This window comes from Ischnura elegans, chromosome 5 (assembly GCF_921293095.1).
Source record: "Ischnura elegans chromosome 5, ioIscEleg1.1, whole genome shotgun sequence".
NCBI classification, from domain to species: Eukaryota; Metazoa; Arthropoda; class Insecta; order Odonata; family Coenagrionidae; genus Ischnura; species Ischnura elegans.
Genome location: NC_060250.1, coordinates 40,801,645 through 40,823,704, shown reverse-complemented (window position 1 = coordinate 40,823,704; position 22,060 = coordinate 40,801,645). Strand labels below are relative to the sequence as shown.

Below are 22,060 nucleotides of genomic sequence, written 5' to 3'. Positions count from 1 at the left end.
CGGAAAATGGACCAAGTCGAAAATTACTTTAAACCAAACTTACTTTCAACACGGACTTTGAAATCTAATGTTGGAGGCCCACGTTTTATGATGAATTTGGAATACGATTTGAGCTTATTTGATACGCATTATTTTAAATTTCCTCGCAGACCTTTTTTCACTCGCAAAATATGTCAACAATTATGTAGGAATTTCTACGCCTTGTCTGCTGACGAAACACAAGTCTACCGCAGAAAAATTTGCACACGCTGATACCTAGCTGATTTTTAACAGACGCCTATGAAATAATGGAGATTCATTATATAATGGAATTCACTTTACGATTGGTCCACCTGAATGGACTTGTTACGTTAAGTGAGGGTCTACTGCAATGTCTATAACATTCACTTCATAATTGACACACCTATTGAGGCAGCTAGTTGGATAGCACGTTAGTGTAGACAATCAAAAGCCTAAAATTCACTAACTCTTGATTAACTTTGTGGTATTCCATTATAAGTTTCCCTGGAATCACACAATTACTTATACCACTTCTTTTTTTAAGAAGCGCGATGCGGGTTTTAATGAATTATCATCTTCAGGCACAAATTATGATTTGTTTATCTTATTTTTGTTACCTAGTTACTTGATGAATTTTAAAACGGACGCCAGAATAGGGGAAAAGGATGGGTAAAGATATCCATTAATAAGAGTACTGTCCTGACTTTCAATAATTTTAAAATTTCTATCTGCTCCCTGAATTGGACTCTATTAATGAATATCTTTACCCATCATTTTCCCTATTCTGACGTCCGTTTTAAAATTCATCAAGTATCTGGGTAACAATAATAAGATAAACAAATCATAGTTTGCGCCTGAAGATTATGATAATTCATTGAAACCCGGGTCGCCCTCTGTAAAAAAAAGAAGTGGTATATGTAATTGTGTGATATCCAGGGAACTTAATCAAAAGCCTATTTATTTAACTATCAGAAACGTTAGTGGGTAAGTGGCTACTCACCTAGTATTGGGTTTCCCCTCTTGGTTCCCGTGCCTCCTAGCGTGAGCACGTGCGAGTGGTCGGCCGTGAGGACCACGAGCGTCCTCTCGGGGTCCAGTAGCGACAGGGCCGCCTCCAGCGCGGACTCCAGCGCCAAAGTCTCCTCCAGCGCGCGGTATGCGTTGTTGTAGTGGTGCGCGTGGTCGATCCGACCACCTGCGGAAGACATTTACGAAATAGGTGGATATTAAACCTCACTTGATGATATGAGAAGGCATTAAGAATTGAAGGAGGTGAGGAAAATAATATTTACTTATGAACCAGATAGGATTTTCAGCCAGCACCGAGAATGACATATGTTTATGCTTAGCCAAATAAGAGATCACTAAATGGTAGTATCATAAATGCATGGTGATATTTTTTACCTATTTTTTATCAATTTCTAATCCGGGAAATTTTTTAGGCAGTTTTAATTTTCAAAAATTAATGCCTCCCAAACTGGTTCTTAGATTTAATGTTTGGAAGGAAATTTCTTAGCTTTTATACAAAAACACACACTTTATTGCCGACTAGTTTCGGTTACACTGTACCATTTTCAAGATAGTTTAATATTATTATATTTATTGTTATCTCAGCCACCTCCAAAAACAGCACAATGAGACATTTGCAACGGGAGTTTCAACAATTAACAACAGCTAATGATCACATCCACCCATTCACTGGATAGGGGCAACCTATCCAGGTGGGACTGAAACCACCTACCTTCGGTATGGTAGATGAGGACTTATTTCCACCGCCACCGAGACCGGCATCGTCCTTGATCTAAGGAAGGGTGGAAAGAAACCAGGTGCCGGGGTCACCAAATCACATCACTCCTCAAAATATTGCAGACATCTCTCATCAATATATTCTCAAAGGAACTCGTTCTCAAAATACTAATTTTAAGTACCTTACTACTCAGAACTTGTAAGTTTTTAGAAATTACTGTGTCAAAGGAAAAACTATCATCATGCATTTTTGAAAATGGTACAGTGTAACCGAAACTAGTCGGCAATAAAGTGTGTGTTTTTGTAGAAAAGCTAAGAAATTTCCTTCCAAACATTTTAATATGGAATTCTACAAATTAAAGGCCTCAACAATTCAGTGCATGGTTCTTAGATTCACTAGGCAGTAATTTACGGGGAGGCAAATAGGTATCAACCCGCCGAGGGAGAGTCTAATATTGCAGAAGGAATCAAATTATCGGCTTAGGAAGTATTTAAATTTTCGTACTTTAATTGATGTGAAGATAGTGAGAAACGCGAAAAAATTCATTTTCATAGAAAAAGAAATGTAAATATTTTAGAACTTATTGAGTATCATTGCATCGGATGGAAAAGTTTTGAATGATCGCAAGTAACCTTGAATGACGCGTACGTCTATGCGAGTGAGTGCAGAGCCAAGATGCACCAAAGGAAAAGCAAACACAAAGAGACCCACAATGTTTCAATGTTTGACCTGAATTAGTTTCCCTAGGGACGGATCTACACTACGAACAAGTCTTGGCAACGAACGCTGCGTCGGGTATAGGCGGAACTACCGCACTGCCGTAAATCCAAACGCACATCCGACTTAGTAAGGGAAAAAGGATTTTACACGCGACCTAATTTTTTTCACCATTCTTTTATTCTTGCCGTCGGACTCCGATAGATTTTCTAAAGGTGGACGGAAAAAAGATATCCCTCGGTACTCCGCATCTCCAGGCTAAGATGTAAGTTATGGCCACAACTAAGAGCATCTAATGGATACCGAGCCTTGGGAAGTATTATAGGCTTCCGATCTGGGGTTAAGATAAAAAATATTAAGTTTATGCAACAAAAGGATGGATGAAAGCCTTTTCATTAAGACTAGCTCAGTGTTATCCAGAAAGTACTAAGAGCCAGTAAAATATCAGGATATACGACTAACTTGGTCTAAGCATTCACTAAAAGTTTTACGAGCCTTATCTTCCATCTTCAATTAATTGGAATGAAAGTCCACGTTAGAAGTTACTAAAAACATTTTTTTACATACATGCAGGAAAACATGGCATACAAATACATATTACGTCAACTTTTATTATGATGCTTCCAGTTTACGATAAAATAATTTCATTTTATGCGGCACCCATGCAGTGAAAATACATTTATTTTAACCTTATTCCTTGGGCAAAGAGGTATTGGCCGAATTTAACGGAGGTATGCATATCGATAAAAATATATGACAGGCTGACTCAGGCAAGCATAAAATTAATCAACTATACTTGAGTATATATCATCATCATCATTAGTCAACAATCCTAAGATTGGTTTCACGCAGCTCTCCATTTCTCTCTCCTATCCGCTAATCTCCTCATAGCTACATATTTCTTCTCTTTTACATCCTTTATAACCTGTCCTATATAACTCATTCGGGGCCGTCCCTTGCCCTTTTTCCCTTCCACTAGTCCTTCAATGATTGTCTTCATCAGACCATCGTGCCTCAAAATGTGGCCAACTAAGTTGTCCCTTCTTCTGCTTAATGTTTTTAGGAGGCTTCTCTTTTCTCCTACTCTCCTTAGCACTTCCTGGTTACTCACACGGTCAATCCATTTTATCTTCATCATTCTTCGGTAGCACCACATTTCGAATGCTTCCACTCTTGACTTCTCTGCTGCTGTCAACGTCCAAGCCTCGCTTCCATAGAGAAACATACTCCATATGTAGCATCTGATGAATTGTTTCCTTACTTCTATGCTGGTATTTTCAGCTGTAAGAAGATTCTTCTTTTTGTAGAAAGCCCTCTTCGCCTGCGCTATTTTACTGTGTATTTCTTTCTTGCTCCGTCCATCGCTGGTAATTCGGCTTCCCAGGTAAGAGAACTCGTTCACCTCTTCAAGCTTATGCTTTCCTAGGTTGATGTTTGTTTTAGCCTCCTCTCTTTTGCTGTAAACTAAAGTCTTAGTCTTCTTTATGTTGATTTTCAGCTGATATCTGGCCATTGTCCTTTCCATGTTTGTCAACGTCTTCTTCAAATCCTTCTCTGTCTCGGCTATGACTGCTATGTCGTCAGCAAATCGCAGCATACTAATTTTTTCTCCGTGGATATTGACACCCGAAGCTTTCTGCTTGATTTCGTTGATGGCTTTCTCTATGTAAACATTAAAAATTAAGGGGGAAAGCGCACAACCTTGTCTCACCCCTTTTCTTATTACCGCTTCTGCACCGTTTGGTCCACATTTGATCACAGCTACTTGGTTTTTATACAAACTATAAATAATTCTACGATCATTACATCATCATACGATCTACATCTACGATCATCATACTACATAGAGTACGCCGATTTCTTTCAAAATTTTAAGCATTGAATTCCATTCCACGTTATCAAAAGCCTTCTCTACATCGACAAATGCTATGAAGGTTGGTTTGTTTTTCTCCATTCTCTTCTCTATGATCATCCTAAGAGCCAAAATTGCTTCCCTTGTGCCCCTATTTTTCCTAAATATATCCAATAATGTTTTGATTTATTTCACCAAAGGCTATCTAGTTTCATAAAAAATTGTTTTCAGCAGCAGTAATTTCCCCCAATTTCAGCAGCAGAAATTTCCCCCAAACATAAACTTTTTCATTTAATGCCAACAAATTGTTTTCAAATAATATTATGCTGGTACTTCTTAGATTCCCTTCGGAAAAAAATTTTGATACCATAAGCCCCTAAGAATGTCTAAAACTTCCTTAAATTCCTACGATACTAGATTTAAAACTGCTAATAAAATAAATCGAAGTGAATAAGTGCATTGACGATATTTGCATCGACATTGCTTAGAAACCATTTGAAAATAAGTACCCTGTGTTACTTTAACAATTCCTATCAAAAGCGAATCCCCTAAAAAGCTCTCTTGACATTAAAAGTAATTTACAACTTTACAGCAATTTCTGCGCTAAAAAAATGGTTTACGCCTGTTTAGAGACACGGTCTTTCAGTTACTATTTTCACATAATTTTATTTTGACTCCGAATTTTCAATTTCATTTATTAGGAAACGTCAGCGGCTAATTATCCATAAATCATAGAAACATTAGATTACAACCTACCTTCGACGAAAAGAAAGAAGCCGTGAGGGTTCTTTTGCAGGATTTGAATGGCCTTTTTTGTCATCTCGGCCAAAGACGGGTCGCCATCCGAGGTCTTATCGCGATCAGCCTCGAAGTCCATGTGCGAATAAGCGAAGAGACCTGTGAAAGAGAAAAAAAAATTGTTGTTGAGGAGGAAATTATATTTGAACTTGAGGTAAATTGATGATAAGAAGATGTTAGCAAATTTTGCACTGAACGCACACAATTAACTTTGAATAGAATGTAATTACAAATCAATGATATTACTGCCGATGATAAATTTTCTACGATATCAATTTTGGGAAATCACTATAAGGACATGCAGTACTTTTTTTTAGAACAAGTTAGAAAACACGCAGCATATTTTATTGATATGGTTCAATGACTACCTAAATTTAATATAGCCAGGACCTTATCAATTTTTCTTTTTCAAAGCTCGAAAAGGGAACTAATTGAGGTGCTCCAGGTAAGCAACATTTACAAGGGATTAAAAAAAATATTTTACTTCTTTCGCTAAATAAGTTCTCGTCTATGTTGACGAACCATCACTTGGAATAAAGGAGCGATTTCCAGACGAAAAAAGCGTAATTATTCTTGTGCATTCGATTTGTTAAGATAACCCATAATCCCCACGCTATCTTTGATTTTGCAATTTTTTTCATGACGAATGAGTAATATAAAACTGACGCGCTAATTAAATCAATGCTTATCTATATCGACGAATTTTAACTCCAGTATTGGCTCCGTTTTATTTTTTTTAATGTCATAAATAAGATAATACGTATTCGGGAATAGTCTATTCCAAGAACTCATAACCTTTCATGAAAATATTACAAGTTGAAAAAGTAATGTAATACGAAAAAAGACATAAATCGAGAGATATTTCACGGATAGTAATTATTCGTCCTTTTGAATACTTCGCCTCAAAGGGGTAATCGTCTCAGAACGTCTGATAGACACGCTTTCAAACCGATTTCGGAAGGAAAGGTATCTCTTCGATTAGACTCGAAAAAAGGAAATTGGAGGGTGTAGTGAAGCAGCTTACCCAATAGGTGGTCGATGTACTTGGGGTTGACTGCTTCGAACTGCCCCTTGTTCCACACGTAATGTCCTCGCAGTCCGCGACTCTTCTTGTCCCGCAGCCAGTCTTCGACGAGGTTCCGCCCGTCCAACCTCCTCCCCTCCTCGCTCTCCGACTCCGGATCGTGAGCCACTTTGGGCAGGAAATGACGACGACCACCGCCCAACACCACCTGCAGAGAAGATTATAAATGCATGGCTCACAATGAAGTCTTTAACTCAGACCTCAGATTCTCAATTCCTTCAATAAACAAGTAGATGGAAGGGAAATATGAAATGTGGCACAAAATGATTCCCATTCAGTCAATCTCTAGTAAGGTCAGAAAAAGGATATATGAGGGGTGAGTAGCCAAGGAATATAAAAGATTTTTTTTCTAAACAGAATTAGGAACAGAAATTAGGTAATGAAAACAAACTAGATCAACTAGATCGTAAGTAGTGCATTTGATTTTCTACTCGATGTCAGCACAGAACGGAGAATAACTCGTATCAGTAACGTAACTAAGAAAATGCTTTGGGGGGGAAGGATGGGATGGCCTGGGGTAACGACCCTCCACCCCAGGCAACGGGGTATCCGGGAAAATGTTTGAAAAATGGCATGTCTGGATATACATTTTTCGTCATTTTGGCACTAAAATTTAAATTTAAGTAGGTGCAATTATTAAATTTCAAAACAAGACAATAGTTTTAAATGACTTCTTTACTTCTTTGAGACTTTGGGAGGTGATCTATCCCCTCATTCCCCCAGTTTTGCCACTGACTCTATCCTGTATCACTGTATCCTCTATCCTGTGACACTGTATCCCATGGCAAACACGTTTTTTTAATATTTCTTCTATCAATTTCTGTACTTAACTATGTTTAGAAAAAAATCACTTCAACCCTCTGGCTTCTCACCCCCTCATATGAAAATTTCCGCCCCGTATACATGTTTTTTACATGAATTGCCAATGCGCTAAGACTGGGAATAGAACCACGATGACCGGAAAGCCAAGGGTCTGGTTTGTCAGTCCAGGCGAGGACTTTACCCCGCTGCCATCGAGGCCGGTAAATAATTTTTCCTTCCGTTTTATTTCAACAAGAGTACACAAAAATATGAGAAAACCAGGAGACTTTACTATATTACTATATTTCATTACCATTAGTTGAAAACTTGTTCATTTACTGTAAAAAAAAGTGGGTAGTACAATGTTTTGAGTGACATTTTCCTAATCAGACGGCCGACATACATGAACTACTCCAATATTTAAAAAAAACTCTTTGTAACCTTGCCTATAGTGATATTTTGTAACTTTCTAGTGTAATCAATTTATTTATCATAAACGTAATTGATTTAAGCCAAATAATGTAACTGGTTCTTACGTTGATGTGTCGTCCGGGATCGTCCTCGACGAGTTGCCGTGCGATGTCCTTGCACGCGTGCCTTGCCTTGGCCGGCACTTTGCCGTCGTCTTCCCAGTATCTGCTCGCTGAGTGCGCGTAGAGAGCAGCAGGCGTGCCGTGCGTCACGCGCGTCGTCGTCACAATGCCCGTCGCCTTGCCTGCAAAGAATGAATGGGATCGTAATGGGCATATATTAAAAGAACAAGTCAAATAAAATGAATATTGCCTCAGAGTAGGTATACGGAGCACTTTATGTGGCTGGGCCTCAAGTTCAGTCCAGAATTCAGCCTAAACTGCGTCAGAAAATTTCAAATATCATTATGCAACAAAGCGCGTATAAACAATCTTAGCATTCCTTCCCAAGGTAATTAATAACAGTCGGGAATTCGTATCATAAAAATCATTAAAAGCATGTTTTTGTAAGACTTTTATAGATAGAAAGAATAAGGGATAACGTGTATTCAAACCGCTAAGGATACGTGGTAATATTCAATAACCAGTAACTTTAACGCAAACGGTATCCGCAGATGTGGAATATCATTGTGCAATTAGCATTTTCATAGAATGAGGAGAACGTGCACACCCTTCTCAGACTCAAATTAGATCTCCACGGGATTTTTTCCCATGAGATTGTCATCATCCGACACTCCCTACGGCCGAAAGGCATGCAAGAATACATACATGCCGGGAGAGTTTCATCTTGGGCATTAAACGAGGAGTTAAAGGTGTCAATTTTGAGGTGAATAGCTCGCGTATGTCTACTAATCATCAAACATGGATTTTCCTCGAGGTCATTGCTATAAAATTGTTGGCATATAATAAAGGAACTAAAATTAGTTGTAATGCCATTAAAACTCTGAAAAAAACAGCTTATACCTATGCAATGTAGAAATAGGAATACAACCAAAGCAACCTCAATTACTCTTTATATTACCATCTTCCCAGCTTTAACATTTTTCAAACCTAAATTATCAATCCATAAATCAGTAAACCAACTCTAATTTTGCCTAACAAATCTCTCTGAATTCAAAAAAAGGAGACAAAATGGGTACTACAGCGTTAACTATTGGAATTACAGTACTTTTCAAAGAGATAAAGTGCAGCAAAAATTATGTCGAAAGCAAATGACCTCAACGAGTGACATAAAATGAAAAAATATTAAAAATTGAGAAGCTGCAGAAATTGTATATAAACGTATAAATATTGCGAGACATATTACCTTACATTTCAATGCGTAGTAATAAAAAATCCGTTCTGAAGAACCTCACCCTGACTAAAGTAACAGTAAATTTAAAAGAAAGAAATTACCAGTAAAAACGCTGCCCTTTTCGACCATCATATGCCTGATGAATTGAATGAATTGATTTTATACTCCAGCAATGCAAGAAAAATATTAACGATGAATGAAATTTCATTCAAAAGAGGCAATTCCGTAAGTCAGGCATTAGTTTGGGAACACGACGGTCCAATTACAAACCTTCCACGTGCGGTATTGAGGAATTAAAGAAATGACCTTTTCTCGCAGATCCAAATGATTATGCCTAGTTGTTATTTACTCAATTCATTGAGCGTATAGCTCATAAATCACCAAATCAATGAAATTGACTAAAAAAATCACCGCTCACGTAATTTAGATGAAAAAACCTGAAATTTACACAGAAGAATGTGTGTACAATTCAACATTTATATTTACAGAGACTAACGTTTCATTCTTTTTCTCTCGAGTTCACGTGCATACCCTTCTCAGGCTCAAATTGAATCTCCACGAGGATTTTTTCCCATGAGATTGTCATCATCCGACACTCCCTACGGCCGAATGGCATGCAAGAATACACGCATGCCAGGAGAGGTTCATCTTGGGACGAACAACCCCAGGATAAGTTTTCCCATCGAGACCATTCAATTTCCTGAATTTCTTGGCACGGAAACGGAGCCGTTTCAGAATTCATTGGCAGCGATCCCTATTACGGCCCCTCCCAAACTCCAACTCTTGTCTTCCGCTGACTCTTTTTATTCCGATTCTTCCCATCAATCTAGTGCCACCGCCAACATCCTCCCTCAATTTTCCCTTCGGCTACCTCCACTCCGGATTCCGGAATGTTCCGCTTTCAGCCCCTTCAACCTACCGAGACCTGATTGGCTGGGTCCATTAATTTCCTCAAAAATAAAATATTAGCGACTAAAATTTACTGAATATTTTGACTTGATTCTTTTTTATTTATTGAATTTAACGGTAAATTTTATCGCCCTGCTGTCTGGTGGTATATTCTTTATTTTCAATCAAAACTTTCAGTTTGAGAGAACTGTTTGTAAATGTATCACCGAAATATCAGTATCTCCACTTCATAAACGCTCAACAATAGCCCACCGAATCAAAGCCCCTCATCTAGTACTATTAGGGCTATATTTTAAAATGATGACCTGAGACATAAGAGAAAATTCGTTAAAATATCTACGGAAAATCGTAGTCTTGAGACCTGATTGGCCGATATCATTGATTTTGTCAAAAATATAACTGGTGACTGCAATTTATTGAATATTTAGCCTGTTTTTTAAGCCGTGGTATTATCAGTAATTTATAACGCCTCGCTGTCTTGCGGTGTTACCTTCTGAATTTTCAATTAAAACTTTCCTTAACAATTAAGTTATTTAATCAGGAAATAAGAAAAATTTTAATCGCCCAAGTGCGGACTACTATGCATCTATTTTTTTTTTACAACAATCTCCATCAAAAGCAATGTTTTACCTCGTATGAATAAAATTACTATAAAAATGCATTATGAGCAATAAAAATATACGAGTCATTTAACCGGAACAAAAGCGGCGTTACACCTCTTCTCTGCCATCAATAAATGTGATTGGTTATATGGTGAATAGAGGGTTGGGGTGGAGTGACGGCTGATATCTTATCTCTGATATCGGGGAATAGGCAGATAGTCTAAGGTCGTTTGAGAAATGGAAGGGACCAGAGGAGGCTCGTTAAGGAAATAGATTCATTAAGATAGTCCAATGGGGGTCATTAGTATAACGCTCCAACTTACTGACCGATTATTGAACAGAGTGCAGGCCGAACTAAAATGCCAGAGATACGTCTACGCAATTATTGAGATATTCACCTAACTTTCGAAATAAGGCCTGCTACCTCTTAGATTGTTGAAAATTTCAAGTGTGTATGATGAGGAAGTTACAATTAGTTCAAGAAGAACATTTTATTCATAAGAAAACGAAAAAAGTGGTACGCATATGATATTGTATTACACATAAGGGCTTTCTCTAAGAAAAAAGGATGGTATCTACTGACAAGCATGTATTAATTTTAAAATTTCATTTTTTTGGAGTGTAAAAAACGGCTACACGAGAAGTAAAAGTTCTTTCGAGCCTCTATGCAGGCTCCCCCATGCATGGAGTATGCCTCCAATCGAGTATGGCCACAATCGCTATGGGGTATGTGACAGCGCCGAGAGTTGGCCTCGCACTAGCAACGTTAAACTTTCTACCAATCAGTCGACAAGTATACCATTCATATACTCTCTCGATAAACCTGCCACCAATATTTCGCCATTGCTTGTAAATTTTTACCTTGTAGGAGGATTGAAGATTTTGCGGTCGAACAACCTTTTAAGAGAAAGTTTAATCTTTTTCATTGCTTAAATAAATAAGTGCAGAGTTTTATCATGGAAAAAGGTTCCAATTACTTTCAATGTCTGAAAGGTAACCATCTGTAGTCAACAATGTGAGGCAATCATTTACAATACATAATCATCATAGAGTATATGGAATTGTAAAATTCATTTTCCGCTCGATATAGTGAAACTTTAACTGAAACTCTTATTAAAGATAAAAGCATATGCTCCTTACAGTAGCTCACTTGCGTCAATGGCATTGGTAGCTTAGAATGTGAGTAGAAAACGTGGTTTGCTCCAAAACTATACTAATTGTTTAGGTGCTATTGTGGGATTCGTGGCTTCATTTATCACGTAACTAAGTGTGATGATGACATTATATGGTTGAAGTCTCCATGCTTCTGGGTTTCACCGCGTGGATTTTCTTTGCGACGACAGTTTCTCCGGTATTCCAACCGGCGTCTTCAGGTCGACCTGAAAATCCACGCGGTGAAACCTAGGAGCATGGAGACATCATCTAGACAACGCCGTGGAAAACTACGCATCAACTAAATTGTTGAAATAATAACGACCGCATAAAAATGTAAGAGAAATGTATCCAATAAAGAATAGAGATCAAACTAGGCCATAATAGCGGGAGCAAGTTTCCCCCAACCCCAGCCGATAAAGTCCGAGGGACAGATGAGGTTATCAAGGGAGATAACGCCGTTGAACCTGAGACGGCTGTATAGAGAAAAAAGAGGACGACTATAAGGATAAAAAAAGTACTCCAGACTTGGCTCAATTGAAAAGGGCCTCAGTACTGAATACTTCCCCTCCTCAAAAAATATATTTATGTACAAAATTTTAAATGTGTTTTTAATAAAATTTCCCCAGCAGACTTTACAGGAGGTTAAGTACTAGAAAAAAAACAAGAAAATAATATATTCGATATTTAAATCAATAGCGACTTGTGCCCACCGTCATTAAAAAAATATCTCGATATATTTTCATTCACGAAGTATACCAAAACATGAGTCGGGACATTGTTCGCAGTGCTTCATTGAGCCTATTGAATTTGAAATGTCAGGCCAACTATCCATTTTATTTTCAAGCATGTAAAAATAAAAAGTCCTAAAAGTGGAATAACTACCGCAAACAACTCTAGCTCTGAAATTGGATTATAAAATATTGCCGCACTCATTGCGAAATCATGGGACGTGAAGTGACTGCCTCGGTAACCTGATTCGCTTCAGATCGAATTAATTTATCTTGAGCCCTTGAACACAAATAAAAGTCTAATGAAGCATTCATACGAGAATTTTTAATATGATGACCGTACGAATCATAATTACTGAGGCTAGAGTTCGCGCGGAGTTCGACATGAAAAAGAGAGATTAGTCAATTTTATTTTCTTCCTAACGATGCTCCAACATATCGATAGCCTTAAGCTTTTAAAATCAGATTAAACTTGTACGTTTAACCGCGAACTCAGATTCATTGATATTTTCACGATCATAAGCCTCATATAAATTAGCAACGAGTTCACGAATGTCACATCACCTTCCACTTCAGTGAATTCATTTTTTTTTCTCCAATTTCCCTTTGAACCTTTATGCAATTCAAAAGTTTTCCATGACCTAATGAATTTTCCTCCGCATATGGTAAGCATATATCTATTAGTGTAGTAACAATGATGTAACTTCAAATATTTAGGGGTATTTTACCTCATTGGGTGATGATAGTATGAATTGACGAGTAGATTCAAAGTTTCAGGAGCAAAATACTGCATAAGGAAAGTATTGCGGTATTCATTGTATCTATTTGCTTAATCATTATTATTATTATTTTAGAGAAAAATACCGGGTATCAAACAACCATCTGTAAAGATAAAAGATAAACCAGGAGGATGGCATATCTTTCATCATTACACTGGCAAAATTCAGCTACATATACAAGAAACAGTTATTCCGCGGTATTATCCAGTTCTGGAGTCACATTTTTCCAGTTTCCAATGAATGAATAATAAGTTCATTAAAGCATTATTTGGCTACAATGTTTTTATCACTGATAAAATAAACTGATTTCTCAGTCATTTTAAATCTAATATATATTATTTCTACTGCATAGATACCTTTTTCTCAACTTATACGCAACCGTACTCTACAAATGAGGTACCAAAATGCACAGAATTTATCAGAAAACATGCGACGGCTTACCTTACTTCCTAAATATTGCTATTGTTTCCTAAAATTGGTTTTTAAACAATTAAAAAAAACAAAAACCGGTAAATATTCCTGACGTTAACGATGCACCAACTGATAATTTTGTTCATTTGCAACAATATCTCGCATTCTTTCAATAACTTTTATCAAAATGCGGCTGATTCCACATTCAAGCCTCCTGTTGATACGTAAGTATGAATCATCATGTGCGTTTAACAGAGGATAGTGTAATTACTTCCAATTTTGTGTTTGGTCCTCTGACCTCAATTTGTACATGAAAATTCCAATTATATCTGTACATTAGACCCTGCTTTTTTTTCTACATTTTAAAATTAGAAACGCGTCTATTCCTCCGTGGACCTGGATTGAAAAGAGCGGGGGAAGCCCGCTGGGAGCGGGCGCAGCACGCTCGTCTTTTTTAAAGTGGAATTCTAAAAAACCGCCGGTGTTATGAGTATATTTATTTCCAGATTGATATCAAGTGATATTAATAACAGAAAAACAGTGTATCATTCAAAAAATTACACTTTCTAATTATGTAAATACCCTCAGAATAATATGTAAATTTATCAACTAATAATGCCCATACTTTCAAAACGAAAATAGTTAGTGCGTCATTATGTTCTTTTACATTTTCATCTAAAAGTTTTCAAAAATTATTGTTTGATTTGAAATTGTCGTTGCTTATGGATCTAAATAGCAGAAAGTTGTTAACATATTCAATGAGCATTTTATATTAATTAATAAGAGAAATTCCTATTGTAAAAGTAAGTTATTTAATACAAGAATAATTTCACCTCATTAAAAAATATAAAAATGGTTTAAGTTCGAAAATATTTTTAATTGCTGACGTTTACAATGAGAAACGACCTAACACCCAATACGTTCCCTTTAGGTGTAAATCTCTCGCGAAAGCCCATTAAGACGGCGTCTTACATTTCAGCTGCATTATACAAAAGCAGAACCCATCTTTACAATGAATTTTTTTAACACCTTACGATATGAAGTAATTATTCTTACCCCATTTGAAATTTCATGTCATAGTTACTCTTTAGCGAGTTAATCATCAGCGTTATTTTTGACCAAATTCCTGAAAATGACTGCTAAATTCACTCAATTTGGCACGTCTGAAATGGTCAGGTCCTGTTTAGATTCACCACTTGGAAATAATGGCCACAATTATGACCCGTTAGCTAAAACAGTGTTCCGTAATCGATTCGATCACTTAGGCATAATGCCACTTTTCCGAAGCGCGAGAACTCAAAATTTCTGTCTCTCATTTGGATCAGGGACCTGCTCGTTGAAACAAAACAAACCTCCTATCAATCATGAATATATTTCAATATTATGCTTATATCATGAGAAATAAGCATCCAACTCCGATTAACGATTTCATGCGGTAGATGGTTTCCCCCACACACCGTTGTTACATGGGACGGATGTATATCGTAAAGTGAAGATCTGCTGTAGCTGTCTCCAGCACTAACCGGGCCCTCAACTCGTTCAACCGTTCAGCCATCACTTCTGGGAACGACAGTGATCTTGGCCTTCGGTTACCGGGAGGTTAAGGGGCATAGGCAGGGATTCGGTGCGGTTGAGAGGAGAGAGGGAAGGGGTTCCGCAAGGGACCATGCTGGTACCCTGCCAGTGGATGCGGACGCAAAAAACATCCCCCATCTCACACACCATCCTTTCACATACCCTGAACGCCTAGGCGTCACATTCTACCCGTCCATCAAACTCATAAAAAAGTCCTTTCCTGCCAAGAAATTAGGTATATGCCCTCTGCTTACTCCAGAATACTACCTCACTCTATCTAGCAGTTTTTGTTACCTAAGTTCAAAGCTTCCAATTCTCGCCTGGAAGTGACCCAAATAGTCCATGTACATACGCAATTACTTTCATTGGGCGATTACCGTCCTGTCTGCAAAAAAGGTCCCTCCTCGAGCAAAGTGCAATATTGAAGATCAAATGGTGATTTTTTATGTTTTTTTATAACCATTATACAGCTGTATAAATATAGTTTTCCAATGTATCCCTTTAAAACGAGAGTTCTTATGAGACGTGAGCTTATCATTAGATAATTAGAACCTTAAAGTTTAAAAAAGTGTTACACCTAAGAACTAAAAATAAAAGTAATGAATTCAAAGTATTACTGATTCCATATTTATCCTAATTGTATCTCTTGATTACGCTCGTGATGAGACGACGTCCTGAGAAAATATTGTAAATTAATAATAATAATAATTTTATAATAAATTCTGAGAAGCTCCTTTAATTTACCGCATTCATTTAATCATTGCCTGCTCTTAGTTTTCCTTTTTCATAATAGGATGTAGGGAATAAAAATTTCCGTAATGAAAACATCGACATGAACGTTAATCAATTAATCACACACTGCAAAATCTAAAAAAAAATGGTTGCATCGATAAGAAAATGTGTTCAACCTTAGTCCTCTATGCTCCTCTTGAAGGAAACGTAACACGGAGGTATTATTTCAGGCAACTTTAACAATTCTTTGTTTCATTTGAAACGCCTTTTGATTTAGAAAAAATCAAAATACAGTGGAATTTGGATAATTCGAGCATCAAGGGACTAGTTAAATACTTTGAATTATCCAAACATTCAAATTAAGAAGTTCTTTATAAATAAGTCCAAAACAATAAAATTCATATTTACAATCAAAAGTCTTTATTAAATTGACACTCTTGAAATATAAATTCTTATATTAACGCCTATGAATATGATTAAAGTATCCTTTAAATAGGAATAATTATTTCAACAAACTACGAAGTAAAGTATAGTAACATTTTTGTTCTAACTTTTAGATATCCTCAGCAACATCTGATCTGCTGTGCACAACCAACTTAACCGCTAATCGTATACATTTAGACAAGATGTAATAGCATAATACACGGAAATAGAATCACAATAACCAAAGAGATTAGAAACATTTAACACGTACTTTATTGACTAAAGGAATATTGAAAAATAAACATAAAGCTCCTGGGATGGCAGCTATTAAACAAAACCTACCGTTTTTAAAAAAGGATTTTATTTTTGCCTGTTTCCTCGAATAAAGTCTCTCGGCTGTTATGAAAGGTTCAAGGTTCAAGCACATTCAAAGAGTTGAAGTATGAATCACTTACACTAATTTGGCTCTCAAAGAACGTCTAAGTTCTTGCACGTGGCTCATGGCGTTAGCTGCACTTGGCACTTGCACTTGGCGTCAGTAAAGCATATTTTCCGATGGATTTGCAATCATTTAGAGGCACAGATTATGATTTATAACTTCATTTGACACACCAAAAATTCGAATAATGCAAAATAAAATTCGATTTTTCAGCATTTTTTTAATACAAAATGAGTGTAACGGTACCAAGGTAAGGAAAATAGGTACCAAGAGAAATATTCGAATTAAAGAATGTTTCCAATTTACGAACATCGAATTATCCAGGTTACACTGTATTCCCTAACACTTCGGGCAACTGTTTAGTAATATTTTCGTAAAATTAAATGCAAAAGAGCATTTATAAACCGGAGATGAACCCCAAATAATTACGCCGCATTTTCTTCATGAAGCACCATGAGCATGAGAAAGCTATTTTAAAGACGACCGTCCAGAATCAATGATTATAGAAAGAAGCAATTGATTTCCCTGATAATGATTTTCTTCTTGGTATGAAATTCGTGTATTCCAATTTTCATCAGCGCTGATTACCGTAAGTTTCTCACTTTGCTATTTTTGTAGGAAGACAAAGTAAGAAGGAAAGTTAATCTTCTCATGAAATTAACTGTAAGAATTAAAATTAATAATACACTCGTCTCTTCAAAGATAAAAGGAAATCGTGTCCTAAAATCTGAAGTAGACATCCAAGAATGGACATCGCAATGTTTTTATATAGCACCATCAATATAAAAATCCTATATTTGCAAGACGACCGTAATCATCAGGGAAACAATGAGGGAAAGAACGCAATGGGTGTCCATTTTATATACCTATTCTGTAAGGCTTGAAATTCATGTATTCAAAGTCTCATCGGCTTCGCGCCATAGGTATCGATGGCCATAAGTTTTCCACTATGCCAGAATAGAACGAAAGCGATGAGTGTAACGAAAATATCAATGAATGAATGGGTTATATAAGGTGGAAGGGTATATCCAAAGAGTCCACCGGCTTGAGTGCAAGAAACCAAAGTGCACATTCTTATTCCTCCGCCATTGCCATTGCAAATCCGGCCGAGTGCTTTTACTCCAAGAAGAGATGAGGTCAAGGTATCCTTCGCTGGATCGGCTGAGAGAATACTTGAATCCGATCCTTGGAAGAGGACGTCAAGGGCATGGCGTACAGTTCCCGGGGAACCACCACGCATGGCGGAGTATTTTTTTCTCTTTTATTATCTTGCCCATTGGATTTAGGGCATTCTCAGTTTTATCTCCGTCGGTAAAAATACTTCAATCGTACTTGTTTCATTTTCGGCGTGAGAGGAATGCTACGACCTTAAAATTACTGGAATTTTCATAATTTAATAAAACGATGACTGACGGATCACTATTTGCTTTGTGACATTACTCAAAAAGACCAATACATATCATAAGAAATTTAAACTAAGTCGGAAGAAAAAAATTGCACAAATCACATTTACCCATAAATGTTAATACTTAGTGTCATAAAATAAATGCGAATAATTGTCTAGAATTGGTTAAATCATTTATCTTGAAGCATACTTTGCTTCAAGATAAATGCTTTAACAACAGTAGGGGAACGTAGGTTAACCTTTTTGAAGTATAAAAATACTGAGGACTTCATTCCTAGGGTTACTGCTCTTATGTGAACAAGTTCCTTTGTTGGTTTACATGAGAAACTTAAGTTTAACTGCAAATTAAATAGATAATGTAATACATACTCTATTCTATAATGATGATAAATCGATAAACATGCCATCACAATAAATATATATCATGTTAAAGCCATTAACTCATCCTGTTTTTAGCACCATATGAAAATTTTAAGTAACTTTCGAAATTTATTAATGAAAAGGTACTCTGACGTGTCATTCAGCGATCTTTTCCCCAACGCAAAGAGTGACGAAATTGAATTAAATAATAGAAAGCCACATGTGTCTGTGATGGAAAGAGATTAATTCGTAACGGATCAAACGATTCGAGCACATTCCTGAAGAAAAATAGGATCACTACTATTCATTAAGCCAATGCTGTTTCCAATAGCTGAGAAGTAAAAGACCACCATAAAAAATATATAAATAAAGAATACCTGCTATTGGAATAGGAAAAATCTATAAATGCCTGTGGGTGAAACGTACATCAAAGAAACGTATTTCAACATTATCAAAGCATCCGTTTTTAGTTTTTTAGATGTGAGAGTGATGGATCTTTGACTAGCAAAAGTAAGCGTAGGTTTTGGTGTTACGAAACGATAATATCTTTTGGATGAAAAACTTCCTATTTTCAGGACATCACATTTGGATCGTTTGGAATGCTTTGGAAATGTGACAGCCACCGCAGGTATGAGGGAATTCGCAAGGTCAGATCAGATCGAGGTGCCATTCAGCGATGTTTTGCTCGGCGTAACAATCATTTCACGGAAAAAAAAATTGAATTCAAAAATTGGAAGCCATAGGTGTCGGATGAAAAAGAGTTTTTTTTTAGTACGGATCAAATGAGTCGATGTGTTTTCTGGAGAAAAATTGATGACTGCTTTTCATTAAGCTCGTGGTGTATCCCACACGTTCGAGAGGAAAAAATACTGCGAAAACATTCACTTCATCACGGAAAGCGGGAATGGGATGAAAAATGGGAAAAACGAGTTTTGTTCGCGAAAGGGTGGGTATCAATTCTTAGTCCTGAAAATAAGCAATATGTATTTACATGGAAAATAATGCGTGAGACCTGGTATGAAAGATTGAATGTTTAACATAAATATTAGAGGAATTATTGAAAGAATAAAGGTCAATATTGAGATAAAAGTGGATTCAAGACGTGACGGAAGGAAAAAACGCTTGATGGATGCTTGAGTTTCATGATGATAACATATTATAACCAACTGCAGTAAATTTTTCATCCGATTCGTTGAGTGGTTTGCGGAAATTGTATTGATATGAATTAATTTTTAATATAGAATGAGGTATACAAGTAATATGATATATCTGAGCTATGCAACCCATTAATTTCCTTAACCGAGCTGTGAAATGATATTGTCAGTTATTTGGGAAGGGTTAAAGTAAGCAATAACCATCTAAATAAAATCAACTAATTCAATTCTTCATTATAAACTACAACGCTGTCTCCATATTACTCCTATAAAAATAAATTATGGCTTTATTTTTTTTATTTTTACTGTGGTCTGTCTTTTTAAATTCAAATCTCGTCTATTCCAAAAAATATTAGCAATGAGGGAGGCTCTGTTTTATTCACAATCAGTAATTATAACGATTATGTTGCATAAGTACTATGTCCTGTTAATATATACATTAAGATTTTTGGTGAACAAAATTGCGAGTAAAAAGTTGGCTTGGTAAATAACACAAAATTTAATCTATAAACGTGATTAGATGCAAAATAATTTAAAGTAAAATTATGCAATAGGTTCCATGTAATGTAAAAATTTATTTCTCTCATCAGAATATACTGTGGACTAAACTATTACGTCCAAGTTAGATAGCTACATTAAAAGGAAATAAACGCCTACGAAGAAGGCTCTTATTAATGCCAGACTTGGAGCAACGTATAGCAGAAAAGATGCGAGCTCTCAGAAGTTGTTCTCGGGTTTCTAAGTCTGTTCTCTCTAGAAAACTTCACGCTGTAATTACGAAAGCTTATTCCCAAAGTGAAAGCATGCGCGCCTGTCGTCAAGCAATAAAGTACGAGTCTGCATTATTTGAAATTATATTTAAAGGAATTCTCTCCAAGGGTTGTGCTGATAATTTAATTCTGAATATCGATAAATTTAGTAAAAGACAATAATTTATTTGGGACAAAATATTAGCAATTGTTTAAAGAATGAGAAAATAGATGATTACATTATTAATTATTTAATTATTTAAATTAAATTATTAATTTAAATATTTAGATTTCTGTGGTTATAGAAAATAATTACAACGCACTTTAAGGAATTATTAACCATTTTGATAATATTATAATCTTAAGGCAAAACATATAATTATTTGAAGGGGTATAATTTTTCCTATAAGATCAAATGAAAGATATGCTCATTACTGGATAAATTATTTATTTAATTTTCAATATAATTCACCATCTTAACCATAAAATCCACACAATCCTCTGAAAACCATGCGGTAGTTATTAAAAAGAGGGAATATTATTCCGTAACCCAAGTATTTCTACTGTGACAAATTCATTGCTAAGAGTGTTAAATATTTGGCCATTTTTGTGCTCCAGGCGCAGCTTTAAAATTTGACGCAGAGACTGCTCTTTAATTAATGTGGGTACTAATAATGTTCTTCCTCCGTTCGGCACACCAGAACTTTCCACAGGTAACAAGAACTCGTACCTCAACATGCGTCTATGGGCACCTGGGGCGTCAACCGACCCCGTGGCATATAACTTGACCTCGCGAAACTCCAGCAACTTAGGACGCACAATTTCTGCAAAAGGTGTATCCAAGCCTGTGAGTGGAGCATAGTACGGTTAAACAGAGATAACACAAGGAGCTATATTCTGTCACAATATAAAACATCATTCACGATGTCCTACTCAAACAAAATTAGTTTTAAAAGGTTTTTATTGGGAAATATCCATCAGACTACGCCGATGAATCTCTATAACATAGCCGTTACTCAGCGAATTTTTTTGCAACGCTGTCTTTAGGCTAGTAAAAAGTTTTTAAAAATCCTTTTCGAGCAGAGGGCACTTTTTTATGTTACGGAGTTATGGAGTTATGTGTTCTGGTACTTTTCTTGGTCAGCTTATATACCCACAGGATTTTTTAAATTTATTGGAGACTCTGTGACTAACGCTTTGAGGGCTACGATTTTAAGAAATTCTCCTACACTGCCATTTGCGAATCAAGGGCAATATTAACACAATTTGTTTCAATGCCCGTTTTTAGAATGGGAATGGGAAAAAAACTAGCTATTCATCATAACTTTTAAAATGATTATCCCTCACGGTGTTTTTTTTGCCCTTACTGACGAAGTCATGTTATATTAAGGGATATTCTAGTTATAAGGAGGAGCCCATATCTGTTTCAATATCTCACTTTTAATGCATACGTTTATTTTCTGGCCTATGCAACCGCCAACGTTACGTTAAGTGATGCTTGGAAAACGTGCTGTGGAATGAGATTACGACGACTTACTCTGCTGAATACCCTAACCAATATCCGAATCGACATTCCTAATATTATTTGATGTTTTCCCGGCGATTAATGTGGGTAAAACCTTCTCGGTATTCTCACCGGGTAAAATTATTCATATAAGCCAGCGTTTCAAGTTCCGACTCGGAGCTCATCCTCTGCTGAATGTCATTTTATGTTTTCATGGGTGCTAAGTCTCAACGCTACAATATATTTAGCTAATTCAACTATTATAAAAACGATGTTCAGCTTTCAGACTTTCTTTCCGGAACTCTGACTCGGAATCAAATGGAATTAAATCATCATTTAGTTTAAGTTTGTGTGTACGTTGCGTGAAAAAAA

At 36.4% G+C, this 22,060-nt stretch overlaps 1 protein-coding gene across 1 annotated transcript in view; it reads right to left on the bottom strand.

Moving 5' to 3' along the window:
- LOC124158757 (alkaline phosphatase, tissue-nonspecific isozyme-like) overlaps positions 1–22,060 on the bottom strand; it is a 346,999-nt gene that overhangs the window by 134,332 nt on the left and 190,607 nt on the right. The window contains exons 4-7 of the mRNA XM_046534048.1: positions 7,536–7,714; positions 6,139–6,346; positions 5,073–5,213; positions 1,001–1,195 (exon numbers count right to left, since the gene is read on the bottom strand). Coding sequence (XP_046390004.1) covers positions 1,001–1,195; positions 5,073–5,213; positions 6,139–6,346; positions 7,536–7,714 — 723 coding nt within the window. The remainder of the gene's footprint in view (positions 1–1,000; positions 1,196–5,072; positions 5,214–6,138; positions 6,347–7,535; positions 7,715–22,060) is intronic.